Source organism: Notolepis coatsorum, assembly GCF_963971535.1.
Source record: "Notolepis coatsorum genome assembly, chromosome: 3".
Lineage (NCBI taxonomy): Eukaryota > Metazoa > Chordata > Actinopteri > Aulopiformes > Paralepididae > Notolepis > Notolepis coatsorum.
In genome coordinates, this window is record NC_140167.1 from 61936036 (window position 1) to 61951074 (window position 15039).

Consider the following 15039-nt stretch of genomic DNA (forward strand, 5'->3'; position numbering starts at 1 on the left):
TGTAAAGGATCCGCTTGATTCCAGTTTTCTGTTGGATATTAACCCTTTTTAACACTTTATTAACCCTTTTCACTACCACACTACAGACGGTTGTCTGGTAATTGGAAGGTTCCCGTCGATTTCCGCTCCTCCCAGGCAGTGTATTGATGTGTCCTTGAGCAAGACACTTAACCCCTAATTGCTCCCGATGAGCAGGTTGACACCTTGCATGGTTTCCTCTGCCATTGGTGTGTGAATGTGTGAGTGAATGGGTGAATGTGAGGAACAAAATTGTAAAGCGCCATATAAATGCAGTCCATTTTCCATTTAACCTTCTGTAGTGTGGTAGTGAAAGGTTAACCGTCTGTAGTGTGGTAGTGAAAGGTAAACATTCTGTAGTGTGGTAGTGAAGGGTTAACCTTCTGTAGTGTGGTAGTGAAAGGGTTAAGACTTAATGGGGAATACCACAAAAAAACATTTAATTTTAAATGTATGGATGCCAACAGATGGCCAATGAATACATTTTTTTTTGCAGGGGCTTAAAGCTACAATGTGTAAGATTTTCGATGACATATCTTTTTGCTAGAATTTTGCTCCATGACATAACATGAACACACTGACTCACAGTCTATACTGTGAGTGAGTTGCAGCACTACACAGATATTGCATTCTAAAGTTTCATAGATGCCTTCAAATCGAGGCTCAAAACCCACTTCTACCTACTAGCCTTTCCCGTTCACTGACTCATGCCCTGTTTTCCTACAGTATGTGTTTGCCTGTGTGCCCTCCCATAAAACGGAGTGTGATTGTTGTCAATATGTATCTATTTGTATCTACCCTCTGTACAGCACTTTGGTTGACACGTGTCATGTTAAATGTGGTATATAAATAAATCTGATTGATTGATTGATTGAAGGCTCGCCCCTTCAAACCAGCCAATTCCCTCAATGGGAATTTCATTGAAATAAGCACATAATCTATGCAGCTCTCATTCAACACAGTTGGCAATGAGGACCATTTAGATTAATCACTAAATAAGCTCTAAATGTTGTGCTGGGTCCAACGAAATTCCCCTTGAGCTCCACTGACTGGTTGGAGCCTTGCTGTGAAACTTTAGAATGCAATATCTCTGCACGGCTACTACACTGGTAAATTAAACTCACCCAGGGCGCTTTCACACCGGCAGGGCTCCGGTTCAAGCTCCACCTCCGTTCTGGAGCCTCTGAACCTTGGTGCTTTCTGGCGAACCAGCCCGCGTTTTTACACCTATTTAAGCAGAACCAACGTTCCACCATCCTCCGTCATCAATGGGGGGCGTTACTCAGGCGGAAGTAAACACAACCATAGGAACACAACAGTGGCAAAATGTGCCGTGTGCAAAACAGCTTCAAAGGTTCGGCATTGCATTTGCACCATGCTGATCCACTCAACAGGTAGCGATCTCAAAATGAGATTTGATTATGTATTGTCATTATACAGCACAAGTACAATACACCATCCAACCAGAGTGGATAAATAAATGCTCCATAAATAAATAAATGCATAAATGAGGCGGCTGGGTGGCGTAGCGGAGATTGCGCTCGTCACCAATGCAAGAGACTCCGGTATCGAATCCCAGTCTCAGCATTGCCTTCGACTTGGGCCGGCCATCGTACTGGCTCATTTGGCAGAGCCAGCGGGTGGAAGTCGATGGGTGGGGATTGGACGTTGTGGACAGCGACTCCTACAGGTCGGGTGGGTGCCGCCTGCACAGCAGAGACAGGAAGTATTGGGGCCAGCGTGAGCCTCCCACGCGTTACTCCTCGCCACTGAGAGTCCGCGCTGTCTGGTGAAAAGATGCGACGGGCTGCCTCCTTGTGTACCGGAGGGGACACGTGATGCAAGGCTTCTATCCTCACTACAACCGAGTGCCGACCAGTGGGGGGCATAGTCTAGCAACGTTCAAGACAGGGGAGGGGAGAATTGGCAATACGAAATTGGGATGGGAGAAAAATTGAAAAAATAAGGAGAAAAAGTGGATAAAAAAAGAAATACATAAATTAATGAAAGAAAATAAAAAGTTGTGTAAGCGAGAGATTTGAACCTGGGATCCACAGGCAGCCGCACTAACCAGTTGAGCTAAAGGGTCCGACATTGACTGTGACTGACTAATCCATAGTTTACACTTTTGCATAGTCGTTCAGTAAATTGGCATTAATTCAATGTCATGCTAATATGTCATGTTCTACAGTAGGACTTACTACTATGATACCCAATAAAACAAGTAATTAGAATAATAGAAGCCTACTTTTCTGGAACCATTCATTTTGCACGTATACAGTACGTGTGTGTGTGTGTTTGTGTGTGTGCACTAGGGCTGTCTTAAATACTTCGAAGCTTCGTTCGATGGGCATGGGATTCGAATATGAAAAATAAAAATAAATAAATAAATAAAAAAATGAATATATATATTTTTTTTTTTTGCAAAATCAACTCTGCCTCTCTTTGTTAATGCAGCAATGCTGTTTGTTATTTAAGATGAGGTCGGACTCGGCACTGACAGATTTGTGTTCATTGTGCTGCTTTTATAAAGCCTCAAATGACGGCTTACAATGTTTCATGAAAGCAAAGTGTTTAGTTTGTCTAAGATTTAAAAAGGTTTAAACTTTACAGCACTGACAAAGTGCTGTACAAGTCCCACAACATAAAAACAAAAAAAATTAATTTTTATAAAAAAAATATCTTTTATTTTTTATTTCGAAGCTTCGAATTAAAATCGAATCTCGGCCCGAAGCTTCGAATTCCAAAAAAAAAATTTAAGGTCAGCCCTAGTGTGCACTCATGCTGAGGCTGCCTCACTAAACCTTTCTCCACACATAATTATTTCTGGAGCATTTATTTATCCACTCACACACACTTGGATGGTGTATTGTACTTGTGCTGTATAATAACAATACATTTGAATCTAATCTCATTTTGAGATCAGTCACAAATCGCTTCCTGTTGAATGGATCGATTGAGTGCAATGCCGAACCTCTGCTGTTCGCCATTTTCACTTGTCTTGATAGCCTACAATATGACACGCCCACTGGTTCGCAAGGAAAAACCAACAATTTCTCGGTTCCAACTGAGCACAGACTTTTCACGTTCTGAACCAATCATTTCTGGTGTGAACACGCCGGCCGGTTCAAGATTAGGTTCGGGAACCGGCACCGGCACGGAGCCCTGCCGGTGTGAAAGGCCTAACTAAGAGAGGGGAGACTGAGTCAGATGTTTTGGAGCACAAATATCTGCGATCAAAGATTTTACACATTGTAGTAGGGCTGACCTTCGATTATTTTTTTGGAATTCGAAGCTTCGGGGCCGAGATTCGATTTTAATTCGAAGCTTCGGAAAAAAAATATTTTTAAATAAAAAGAAATTCTTTTAAATTTTTTAAATATTTTATGTTGTGGGACTTGTACAGCACTTTGTTCAACTTTGTCAGTGCTGTAAAGTTTAAACCTTTTTAAATCTTAGACAAACGAAACACTTTGCTTTCATGAAATATTGTAAGCCATCATTTGAGGCTTTATAAAAGCAGCACAATGAACACAAATCTGTCAGTGCCAAGTCCGACCTCATCTTAAATAACAAACAGCATTGCTTGTTGTAATTAACAAAGAGAGGCAGAGTTGATTTAGCAAAAAAAGAAAAAAAAAATCATATATAGGCCTAGTGGCCTACATATATATATATATATATATATTTTTTTTTTTAATCATCGATTTTTTTTGTTCATATTAGAATCCCATGCCCATCGAAAGAAGCTTCGAAGTATTTATGACAGCCCTACATTGTAGCTTTAAACTGAGTTGCATTTGCCCTTAGATTTACTTGTGTGAAAGAATGTGAGAATGTTGAATGGACTGCCGACTCCCCCCAATTCACCAGAGATTCCCTTGCAGCTGAACGAGGGGAGGCCATATATTAAGATATATTATACACAACGCTACATATTATCTAGAAATACATACATTTGAACACATGAATATCAAACAGAGGTCCTGAAAGTGGAACGACTCTGTTCTCACAGGGCATCATAAACATTGTCTACATCGTGGGGGTGAACCCCATGGCCCAGAGCTCCTCCAGTATGATGTACAACCCCATGCTGATGATGTGCCAGAACCTGTACCAGACCACCAGCTACTCCCAGATGGGCGGAGTGGGAGGCTTCCCCATGTACAACCAGTACCTCTACCACTACTGCTTCGTAGACCCACAGGAGGTGCGGTTACTGTGTGATGATGTCATGTTTCTGCTGTGATGTCTGTCTATCTATCTATCTATCTATCTATCTATCTATCTATCTATCTATCTATCTATCTATCTATCTATCTATCTATCTATCTATCTATCTATCTATCTATCTATCTATCTATCTATCTATCTATCTATCTATCTATCTATCTATCTATCTATCTATCTATCTATCTATCTATCTATCTATCTATCTATCTATCTATCTATCTATCTATCTATCTATCTATCTATCTATCTATCTATCTATCTATCTATCTATCTATCTATCTATCTATCTATCTATCTATCTATCTATCTATCTATCTATCTATCTATCTATCTATCTATCTATCTATCTATCTATCTATCTATCTATCTATCTATCTATCTATCTATCTATCTATCTATCTATCTATCTATCTATCTATCTATCTATCTATCTATCTATCTATCTATCTATCTATCTATCTATCTATCTATCTATCTATCTATCTATCTATCTATCTATCTATCTATCTATCTATCTATCTATCTATCTATCTATCTATCTATCTATCTATCTATCTATCTATCTATCTATCTATCTATCTATCTATCTATCTATCTATCTATCTATCTATCTATCTATCTATCTATCTATCTATCTATCTATCTATCTATCTATCTATCTATCTATCTATCTATCTATAGGAACATTTAGTCTTTTTCTTTTTGGGGGGGGGTTCTACATTTGTCGTACGAACGATAAAATGTGACACGTATCTGTTGGAGAACAAACAACCACCTAACACATCAGACAACATATCAGAGTATGCTTTCAGTGTGACAAATGCTATCTCAAATGTAGATGAGCAGAATAGACGTATACTAACATACAGTACTGTATTTGTCATGAGTCAGAGTGTGTGTTATCTGAGCTTATCTATGTTATTGTGAAGCATTGAAACAGTTTACAACATGAAACAGTACTTTGCTGTAGTACATGAATGCGGTCCAGTATCTGTTGCTGATGTGATCTGGCTTTTGCAGGGAGTTGCCATGATGTGTGGGTTCTTGGTCGTCATCGCCCTGGGTGTTGCTGCTTTCTTTGCACACAAGACGCGCGGCAAGATCTGGCGCTACGGGAAACCCAACATCCACTGGGAACCACCCCTGGTTGCTGGGCAAGTCCCAGAGGGCAGAGACGTAGAGGACTGGGTAAGACATGGCTGACAGTATGGTATAGTGGGCATTTCCCTCCCTTAAAGGAACACACCAACATTATGGGAAATGCGCTTATCATCTTCTCCAGAGTCAGATAAGAGGATAGATACCAATTTCCTCTCTGTGTGTTTAGTAATCTGTCCAGCTGCAAGCTAGCCTAGCTTAGCACAAATTAATGGAAGCGGATATGAACCACTAGCCTAGCTTAATACTCCAGGAGAGGTGTTTTTGGCCAACAGCTAGGCTAGCTGGTCCGTATCTGCTTCCATTAATTTGTGCTCAGCTTGGCTAGCTTTCAGCCAGATAGCTTTCTATCGAATGCACAGACAGGCAATTGGTATCTATCTTCTTGATATACTTGCTATTACAAACTATACTATACAAGAACCACAACAGTTCTTTCCTTAAAGTGACCTTTTTTTTCTCCTTCCTTTAAAGTGTCCTTTTCTTATGTGTTTAAAGTGACCTGTGGTGCATTTGTGTGTGAGCGAGTGCAGAATGTGTGGTGTGTGTATGTGTGTGTTCATGTGTGCTTGTGTGTGGAGAGATCAGTGTTCAATGTTCTGATGGCCTGGGGGAAGAAGCTGAGCCTAAGGGGGCTTTCTCATTAGGAGCGGGTGCTCCGCTCCGTCCTCGCTCCGTCCTTGGGTGCGAACTTCCCCCTCCCTCTCCCCCCTCTAGTTTGCGTACACACACTGCAGTCTTGGTGCGCTCTGGGTTTTGTTTACGGTTTGCGTTTTGAGCGTGTAAGCTGCCGTAGGCGATGATGTCACACTTGAATGTCAACAACATAAATATCGTTTTTGTGGGTATTGTCCAGTTGTTGCTGTATATTTTTATCTGCCCAAAATCCGCCTTTTTTACGAGTAGAGCACATCAGGGCCATGTGAAGCTAAGAGAGTTTGCTTTGAGTTGTTCCTCTGTCTAGTCCAAGAAAGGTCGATGGATGACAGGAGGAACAAACTGGTATGATTAGATGACGTTTTGCTGCTTTTTTTTTTTTATTAGATTGTGTTTTATTACTGCGGTTTTACGGCATCTTGGGATGAGCTGCACAGTCGTATCTTGCTGTCTCACTGGCCACAGAGAACCACGTTCACTCTATAGACTGAGCTGCACGAGCTCTGGGGGGCTCATCAAAGAGAAGCAGGCTATTCTCGGCCCTCGCTCCACAATGATAGAACGAACTTCCCACCACAGTTAGGAGCCGAAACCCACCCAATTTTCCGCTGTTGACTAAAAACACACTTCAATCAGTATCTGAAAAAAATTATATATATAAATAATAACCTTTGTACTGTCTTTTACTATCATGCACTTTGCTACTAAGTAATCTTCCTTGCCTATATTACTACCTACTATGCTAATATGTCTTCTTTACTACTATGCACTCAAGACTGTAGTAGACCCAAGTTCAACACTGTTTGATGAACATTGTTACTCAGCTGAAAGAGTACCCTTCCTGCTGACCTGTTGTACAAAACATGTAAGTTGCTTTGGATAAACGTGTCAGCTGCTGCTAAATGACTAAAGGCAGCTGCCAGGGAGAGGCTGTGCGTAGCTGCGTTTCTTGGCTCTGCTGAGTTATTACCGATTTTGCTAATGGAGAGTACTGAACGCTTAATCAGTTACATGAATTAAAAGAACACGCCAACATTTTGGTAAATTAGCTTCTCCAGAGAGAGAGAGACAAGAAGCTAGATACCGGTTTCCTCTCTGTGCGTTCAGTATAAAGCTATCTGGCTGCATGTTAGCCTAGCTTAGCTCAATGAATGGAAGCGGACATGACCGGTTAGCCTTCGGGAGAGTTGTTAGTTGGACAATGCCTAGGCTAACCGGTCATGACCGCTTCCATTCATTGTATGTATGTATGTATGTATGTATGTATGTATGTATGTATGTGTGTATGTGTGTGTATGTGTTGATATACTGTATGTATGTATGTGTGTGTGTGTGTGTCTGTGTTGATACTGTATGTATGTATGTATGTATGTATGTATGTATGTATGTATGTATGTATGTATGTATGTATGTATGTATGTGTGTTTGTGTATGTGTTGATATACTTAATGTATGTATGTATGTATGTATGTATGTATGTATGTATGTATGTATGTATGTATGTATGTGTGTGTGTGTGTGTCTGTGTTGATACTGTATGAATGGAAGCGGACATGACCGGTTAGCCTTCGGGAGAGTTGTTAGTTGGACAATGCCTAGGCTAACCGGTCATGACCGCTTCCATTCATTGTATGTATGTATGTATGTATGTATGTATGTATGTATGTATGTGTGTATGTGTGTGTATGTGTTGATATACTGTATGTATGTATGTGTGTGTGTGTGTGTCTGTGTTGATACTGTATGTATGTATGTATGTATGTATGTATGTATGTATGTATGTATGTATGTATGTATGTATGTATGTATGTATGTATGTATGTGTGTTTGTGTATGTGTTGATATACTTAATGTATGTATGTATGTATGTATGTATGTATGTATGTATGTATGTATGTATGTATGTATGTGTGTGTGTGTGTGTCTGTGTTGATACTGTATGTATGTATGTATGTATGTATGTATGTATGTATGTATGTATGTATGTATGTATGTATGTATGTATGTATGTATGTATGTATGTATGTATGTATGTATGTATGTATGTATGTATGTATGTATGTATGTATGTATGTGTGTTTGTGTATGTGTTGATATACTTAATGTATGTATGTGTGTGTGTTGTATGTGTGTGTGTGTGTGTGTGTGTGTGTGTGTGTAAGCACCAACTCTGCCCATTTAAGTTGTGTATGTATGGGGAGCCGTGAGCAGTGTGTTTTATTAGGTGTTAACTACTGGTCAGAGGTCATGTGACGCCCCTTTGCTATCCACATCACTATCTGTCTTACCTCTGTCCTCCTCACGCTCTCAATTACCATTCAATGTTGTCTTACAGTAACTTCAATCCGCACAGGTGGACGATGGAAACTTTGAAAACAAAAACAAAACCAGCAAATAATAAAACACCTCCAGAAATAATTGGGTGAACTTCAAGCAGACGACCCAGTCTAGATAATGGTTTCTATAATCGTCCAGCTGATTAGTTTAGTGGTGAGTGACCTGTCTCAGTTAGTTTACAGCATGCAGACGGTCCACTCTGGTCTTGGTCACGTTGCTGAGGTTTAGGGCTGATAGCAGGCTGTTTGTTCACGCTCCGCTAGCTGGTTTCACTCTGAGTGATCATTAACCAGCTGGCAGGAGAGTGGCCACCCAGATGGTTTACGCCAGCCGTACAGGATTGTATCTTGAAAGAAACCCGGTTGATTGGTTACTTGACCCAACTCATGTCGAAAGAGGCATGTTTTATTGTATGACGATGACTCATAACAAGAAGTTATGACCAGCAGCTCTATAGGTCACTCGAGTCGGTCGGTACTCGGTCCGTCCACAAATATTTCCCCACCCTTTAGCGGCCACAGTTTCCACCCTAGGAGGCTGACGTTGGGCATGGAGATGAAGTGTGTGTGCGCTCACGCCAACTGGCTAAAAGGGGGCGTGACAACGGGAGTGGCCTATTGCAAAAAGGTTGCCGCAATTGCAAATTCACGCTGGGTACTTTGTGGTTGAAGAGGAGTTATCAAGGAGACACTGAATAGGATGAGGTCATAGAGGTCAGGTAAGGTTAGGGTCATTAACAGCTATATTACAAATGGACCGTATAAAGAAAGGTCCCACACGCTACCAACATCTCAAAAGAGGATCTTCAGATGAAAAAAAATACAACATTAATTTACACGGTGACAGAAAGTGAAAGAAAGAAAGAGGTGACAAGAGTAAACTTTTCGGTTCTCAGACCATCATCAGCACATACATATTACACACATATTACAGATCTGTTATTTTCTCTACCGGTAAATAATGGTCTCTAACTAAGGATACAAACATGACCACGACGACCCAGTTTTCCTGCTGCGTTGACTGCTGCATTCATAGATATATATAGAACACTAGATAGCTTAAGGCGGAGTCACCAGCGTCGCTGAACCGCCGCCATCTTGCCCCAGTCAGCCTTGAGTGAGGGTGAGTGATCTGCACAGACAAAAATGCTCATAACTCGCTGAAATATTGACGGATTTACAAACGGTTTGGTTTATTACAAGCATTATTAACGTGGCTATCATTCAAGCGGTTTGTAAAAAAAACATCTTTAAAAAAATATATATATATTATAAGCATGAAAGCATTACAGTAATGACGTGTGTGTCAGCAAGTTGATACAGCAAGCCTCTTCCGTGTTTTGGTACAAGCTTGCACACCACGCCCCCCGCTCCGTAGTCGGGGACGCTGGTTCGCACCCGAGACCACCTATTCCAGCGGTCCAGGTTTGGAGCGAATCAGCGTCCCCGGGGACGCGGGGGAGCGTTCTCATCAGGGACGATCACACCCTTTTTTGGTGCGATCGCGCTCTGATTCGACCCCGAATGGCTAGTGTGAAAGCCGTCTCTCTGTTCTTGCTGCGTGTATGCGGAGGCGCTTGCCTGACCGCAGCAGCTTGAACATGCTGTTGTTGGGGTGGTGGGGATCTTTCATTATTCTGCAGGCTCTGGATTGGCACCTCCTGTTGTATAAGTCCTGCAGGGGTGGTAGTGCAATACCCGTAGTACGCTCTGCTGAGTGATGTTCCCCGATACTTTGTACTTCCTTAATTGTCTCAGGTGATAGAGGCGCTGTTTCGCCTTTTTTACGAGTAGAGCACATCAGGGCCATGTGAAGCTAAGAGAGTTTGCTTTGAGTTGTTCCTCTGTCTAGTCCAAGAAAGGTCGATGGATGACAGGAGGAACAAACTGGTATGATTAGATGACGTTTTGCTGCTTTTTTTTTTTTATTATATTGTGTTTTATTACTGCGGTTTTACGGCATCTTGGGATGAGCTGCACAGTCGTATCTTGCTGTCTCACTGGCCACAGAGAACCACGTTCACTCTATAGACTGAGCTGCACGAGCTCTGGGGGGCTCATCAAAGAGAAGCAGGCTATTCTCGGCCCTCGCTCCACAATGATAGAACGAACTTCCCACCACAGTTAGGAGCCGAAACCCACCCAATTTTCCGCTGTTGACTAAAAACACACTTTAATCAGTATCTGAAAAAAATAATATATATAAATAATAACCTTTGTACTGTCTTTTACTATCATGCACTTTGCTACTAAGTAATCTTCCTTGCCTATATTACTACCTACTATGCTAATATGTCTTCTTTACTACTATGCACTCAAGACTGTAGTAGACCCAAGTTCAACACTGTTTGATGAACATTGTTACTCAGCTGAAAGAGTACCCTTCCTGCTGACCTGTTGTACAAAACATGTAAGTTGCTTTGGATAAACGTGTCAGCTGCTGCTAAATGACTAAAGGCAGCTGCCAGGGAGAGGCTGTGCGTAGCTGCGTTTCTTGGCTCTGCTGAGTTATTACCGATTTTGCTAATGGAGAGTACTGAACGCTTAATCAGTTACATGAATTAAAAGAACACGCCAACATTTTGGTAAATTAGCTTCTCCAGAGAGAGAGAGACAAGAAGCTAGATACCGGTTTCCTCTCTGTGCGTTCAGTATAAAGCTATCTGGCTGCATGTTAGCCTAGCTTAGCTCAATGAATGGAAGCGGACATGACCGGTTAGCCTTCGGGAGAGTTGTTAGTTGGACAATGCCTAGGCTAACCGGTCATGACCGCTTCCATTCATTGTGCTAAGCTAGGCTAACATGCAGCCAGATAGCTTTCTACTGAACGCACAGAGAGGAAACTGGTATCTAGCTTATTGTCTCTCTCTCTGGAGAAGACGGTAAGCTAATTTACCAAAATGTTGTCATGTTCCTTTAAGCAAATGATTTTGTACGTAATGTAAATGATTTATTGGGCAAGGTAAAGGCATATTGTTCCTCTGGGTGTTTTCTCCTTGTCTGTAGTGTGTTATACAGCTGGAGGTGCCTGTAAAACGTCTGCAGAGTCACAAAATCCAAAGTCCAACGGGAGTTATTGTTGCTTTTTACATTTACATTTACATTTAGTCATTTAGCTGACGCTTTTATCCAAAGCGACTTACAAGTTCTGTACGACAAGCCATCAGGAAGAGCACAACTCTATCAGCTGAGTAACAATGTTCATCAAAGTGTTGAGTGCTACAGTGTAGGTTAGTTTATTAGGACAAGTGCATGACAGTATGGTTAGTTAGGGTTAGATTTTTTTTTTTTTTTTTTTTATTCAGATAATGGTTGAAGAAGTGAGTCTTTAGTCGACGGCGAAAGATTGGACGTGTTTCGGCTGTCCTAACTGGGGTGGGTAGTTCATTCCACCATTGTGGGGCAAGGACTGAGAATAGGCGACTTCTCTTTGATGACCCTCCCGGAGCTTGGATAGGAGTAGGTCTGAGGCGGCCAGAAGATGCAGAGCGTAGGGGTCTTGAGGGTGTGTAGTTAGAGACCATTGACCGGAGGTAGGCGGGAGCAGTTCCCTTTGCCGCACGGTATGCTAGGTCAAGGGCCTTGAAGCGGATTCGTGCAGCAATGGGGAGCCAGTGCAGGTCCCTAAGAAGTGGGGTGACATGGGCCGACTTCGGTAGGTTTGAGATCAGGCGGGCCGCTGCGTTCTGAATGAGTTGAAGAGGCTTAGTGGCAGTGGCCGGGAGGCCAGCGAGCAGTGCGTTGCAGTAGTCGAGGCGGGAGATGACTGTTGATTGGACGAGGAGTTGGGTGGCTTCTTTTGTCAGGAAGGGGCGTATCCTTCTGACGTTGCTCAGGAGGAATCGGCAGGTTCTGGTTGTCGCTGCGATGTGAGCAGAGAAGTTCAACTGGTCGTCGAGGACAACACCAAGGTTCTTGGCGGTCGGGGACGCGGTCACAGCTGCATTCTCGACTGTGATGGAAAGGTCGGTCAGGGGGGAGGATTTGGCCGGCAGGTGGAGCAATTCTGTTTTGCTTAGGTTCAGTTTGAGGTGGTTGGTCGTCATCCAGGCGGAGATGTCGGACAGACAGGCCGAGATCCGCTCAGAGACGTGGATATCTGAGGGAGGGAAGGAGAGGAAGAGTTGAGTATCGTCGGCATAACAGTGGTAGGAGAAGCCATGAGACGTGATAATGTTACCCAGTGATTTAGTGTAGAGGGAGAAGAGAAGGGGTCCTAAAACCGAGCCCTGGGGGACACCCGTCCGCAGGGGGCGGGTGGCCGACAGGGTCCCTCTCCATGACACTTGGTAGGAGCGGTCATTGAGGTATGATGACAACCATGTCAGCGCAGAGCCAGCCACTCCCATTCCTGCGAGGGCCGCGAGGAGGATCTGGTGGTTGACTGTGTCGAAGGCTGCAGATAGATCTAGGAGAATCAGGACAGAGGAGAGGCCTTTCGCTTTTGCTAAGTGAAGTGCCTCTGTGACCGCAATGAGGGCTGTCTCTGTGGAGTGACCAGTCCTGAAGCCTGACTGATTAGGGTCTAGGAGGTCATTCTGTAAGAGATAAGCAGTAAGTTGGTTGGATACAGCACGTTCAAGTGTTTTAGAAAGGAAGGAGAGAAGAGAGACAGGACGGTAGTTGCCTATGACGGTAGGGTTCAGGGATGGTTTTTTTATGAGGGGCGTGACTCTGGCTTGTTTTAGGGAGGTGGGGACCACCCCCGAGTTGAGTGAGGAGTTGATGGTTGCAGTTAGGAATGGGAGGATGTCTGGTGCTATGGACTGGAGGAGTGGGGAAGGTAGCCGGTCCAGCTGGCATGTAGTCGGACGGTTCGACGTTACCAGTGTCAGGGTCTCGGCTTCTGTAATGGGAGAGAAAGATGACAGAGTGAAGGATGAGGTTCTCGATTCAGCATTTGGAATGGGTGGGGGTTGGGAGAAGGAGCTGCGGATGTTCTCCACTTTTTCCTCAAAGAAGATCGCAAAGTCTTCGGCAGAGAAAGATGAGGGAGGGGGGGGTGGGGGGGGAGTGAGGAGGGAGGACATGGTAGCATGCAGTTTGCGAAGATTCTTGGCAGAGGCCTCGATCCTATGGTGAAAGAAAGAAGCTTTGGCATTAGTAATGGTTTTGGAGAATGTTAACAAGAGGTTGTGATATGTGTCGATGTCAGCAGTGAGGCGTGACTTTCTATACTTCCTTTCAGCTGCTCTCAGGACCTGTCTTTGTTCTCTCACTGGATCTGTCAGCCATGGACTGGGTGGGGAACGGCGGGCAGGTTTCTCAACGAGGGGACAGAGCTTGTCGAAGGAGGTTGCAAGGGCTGAGAGGAGGGTGGAGGTTGCCATCTCTGTGGAGAGAGCAGAGAAGGTGTCACTCAAAGGTAGAGTGGATAGTATGTCAGAGGAGAGGGTGGAGGGGGATAGGGAGGGCAGGTTGCGTCTGAGTGAGACGGTTTGAGTTGGGGTGAAGACCTTTCGGTTAAGCATGAGAGTTAGTGAGAAGGATATGAAGGAATGGTCAGATACATGTAGGGGAGTTACCGTGGTGTTAATGATGCTGGAGTTACGTGAAAATATGAGATCCAAGGAGTTGCCTGCTTTGTGGGTGGGAGGCATGGCAGTGGGAGTCAGGTCAAATGATTGTAGGAGGGAGACTACTATGACTGACTGAGATGAGTCAGGCAGGTTGAAGTCGCCCAATAGAAGGAGAGGGGTACCATCTTCCGGTAAGGAGCTTAGAAGCATGTCCAGCTCATCTGTGAAGTGATCGAGCGGACCTGGAGGGCGGTAGAGTGTAACAATGGTGAGATTGAAAGGATTAGAGACAGATACTGCATGATATTCAAAAGAGGAGAGTGACAGTGCTGGGAGGGGTGTTACGTTTGTAGTCCATGAAGGAGATGTCATGAGGCCAGTGCCTCCACCCCGCCTGGAAGGTCGAGGTGTGTGAGTGAAGTTATAGTTTGTAGATAATGCTGCAGGTGTTGATGAGTTATTGGGGGTTATCCAGGTCTCAGTTAGAGCCAGGAGCTGCAGATTTTGACTATGGGCGTAGGCAGTAATGAAGTCAGCTTTCTTGACTGCTGATTGACAATTCCATAGGCCTCCCTGTACTGTGACAGGTGTATTAGTGGCTGTAGGAGGGTAGGATAGATTAGCCGGGTTGCTAGCAAACTGCCGTGGGTGGGTTGAGTCTGTTCTGGGGGAGCAGATTGTGGATATGAGACACATTGTGGTGTCAAGAGTGGCAGGGAGGAAGTAGAGAAATAGCAGAGTGGGAGGGAAAGGGAGATTTTTCAGAGTGGAGTGTAAGATAGGATTATGATGTACTTAGCACTGGGTGGATCCCTGGATCCCTCTGCAGAGAACTCCAGGAAAACTCCTCTTTGTCCCTCTTCGTTTCTCGACGCTTCGCTGACGCTAAGCCAGCAGGCCTTTAAATCCCTATCACTAATTAGTGCTTTCTAACACCTGGCCCTTAATGGGTCACTTAAGGAAACAAAATGGCCGCTTTAAACACGCCCCTTAATCAAGTCAGCTGGTCAAGTCAGCAATCAAGTCTCAGTTTAAAGATATTACTAAATTACTTAAAATGTCTTAATCAAGTCAGCTGGTCAAGTCAGCAATCAAGTCTCAGTTTAAAGATATTACTA

General features: G+C 43.6%; 1 protein-coding gene across 1 annotated transcript in view; it reads left to right on the forward strand.

Annotated features, from left to right (window-relative positions):
- Positions 1-15039, forward strand: part of LOC311225225 (occludin) — a gene marked incomplete at its 3' end in the record, with an annotated part of 74865 nt that overhangs the window by 20170 nt on the left and 39656 nt on the right. Inside the window, exons 3-4 of the mRNA XM_084310437.1 lie at positions 4034-4228; positions 5272-5439. Coding sequence (XP_084166563.1) covers positions 4034-4228; positions 5272-5439 — 363 coding nt within the window. The remainder of the gene's footprint in view (positions 1-4033; positions 4229-5271; positions 5440-15039) is intronic.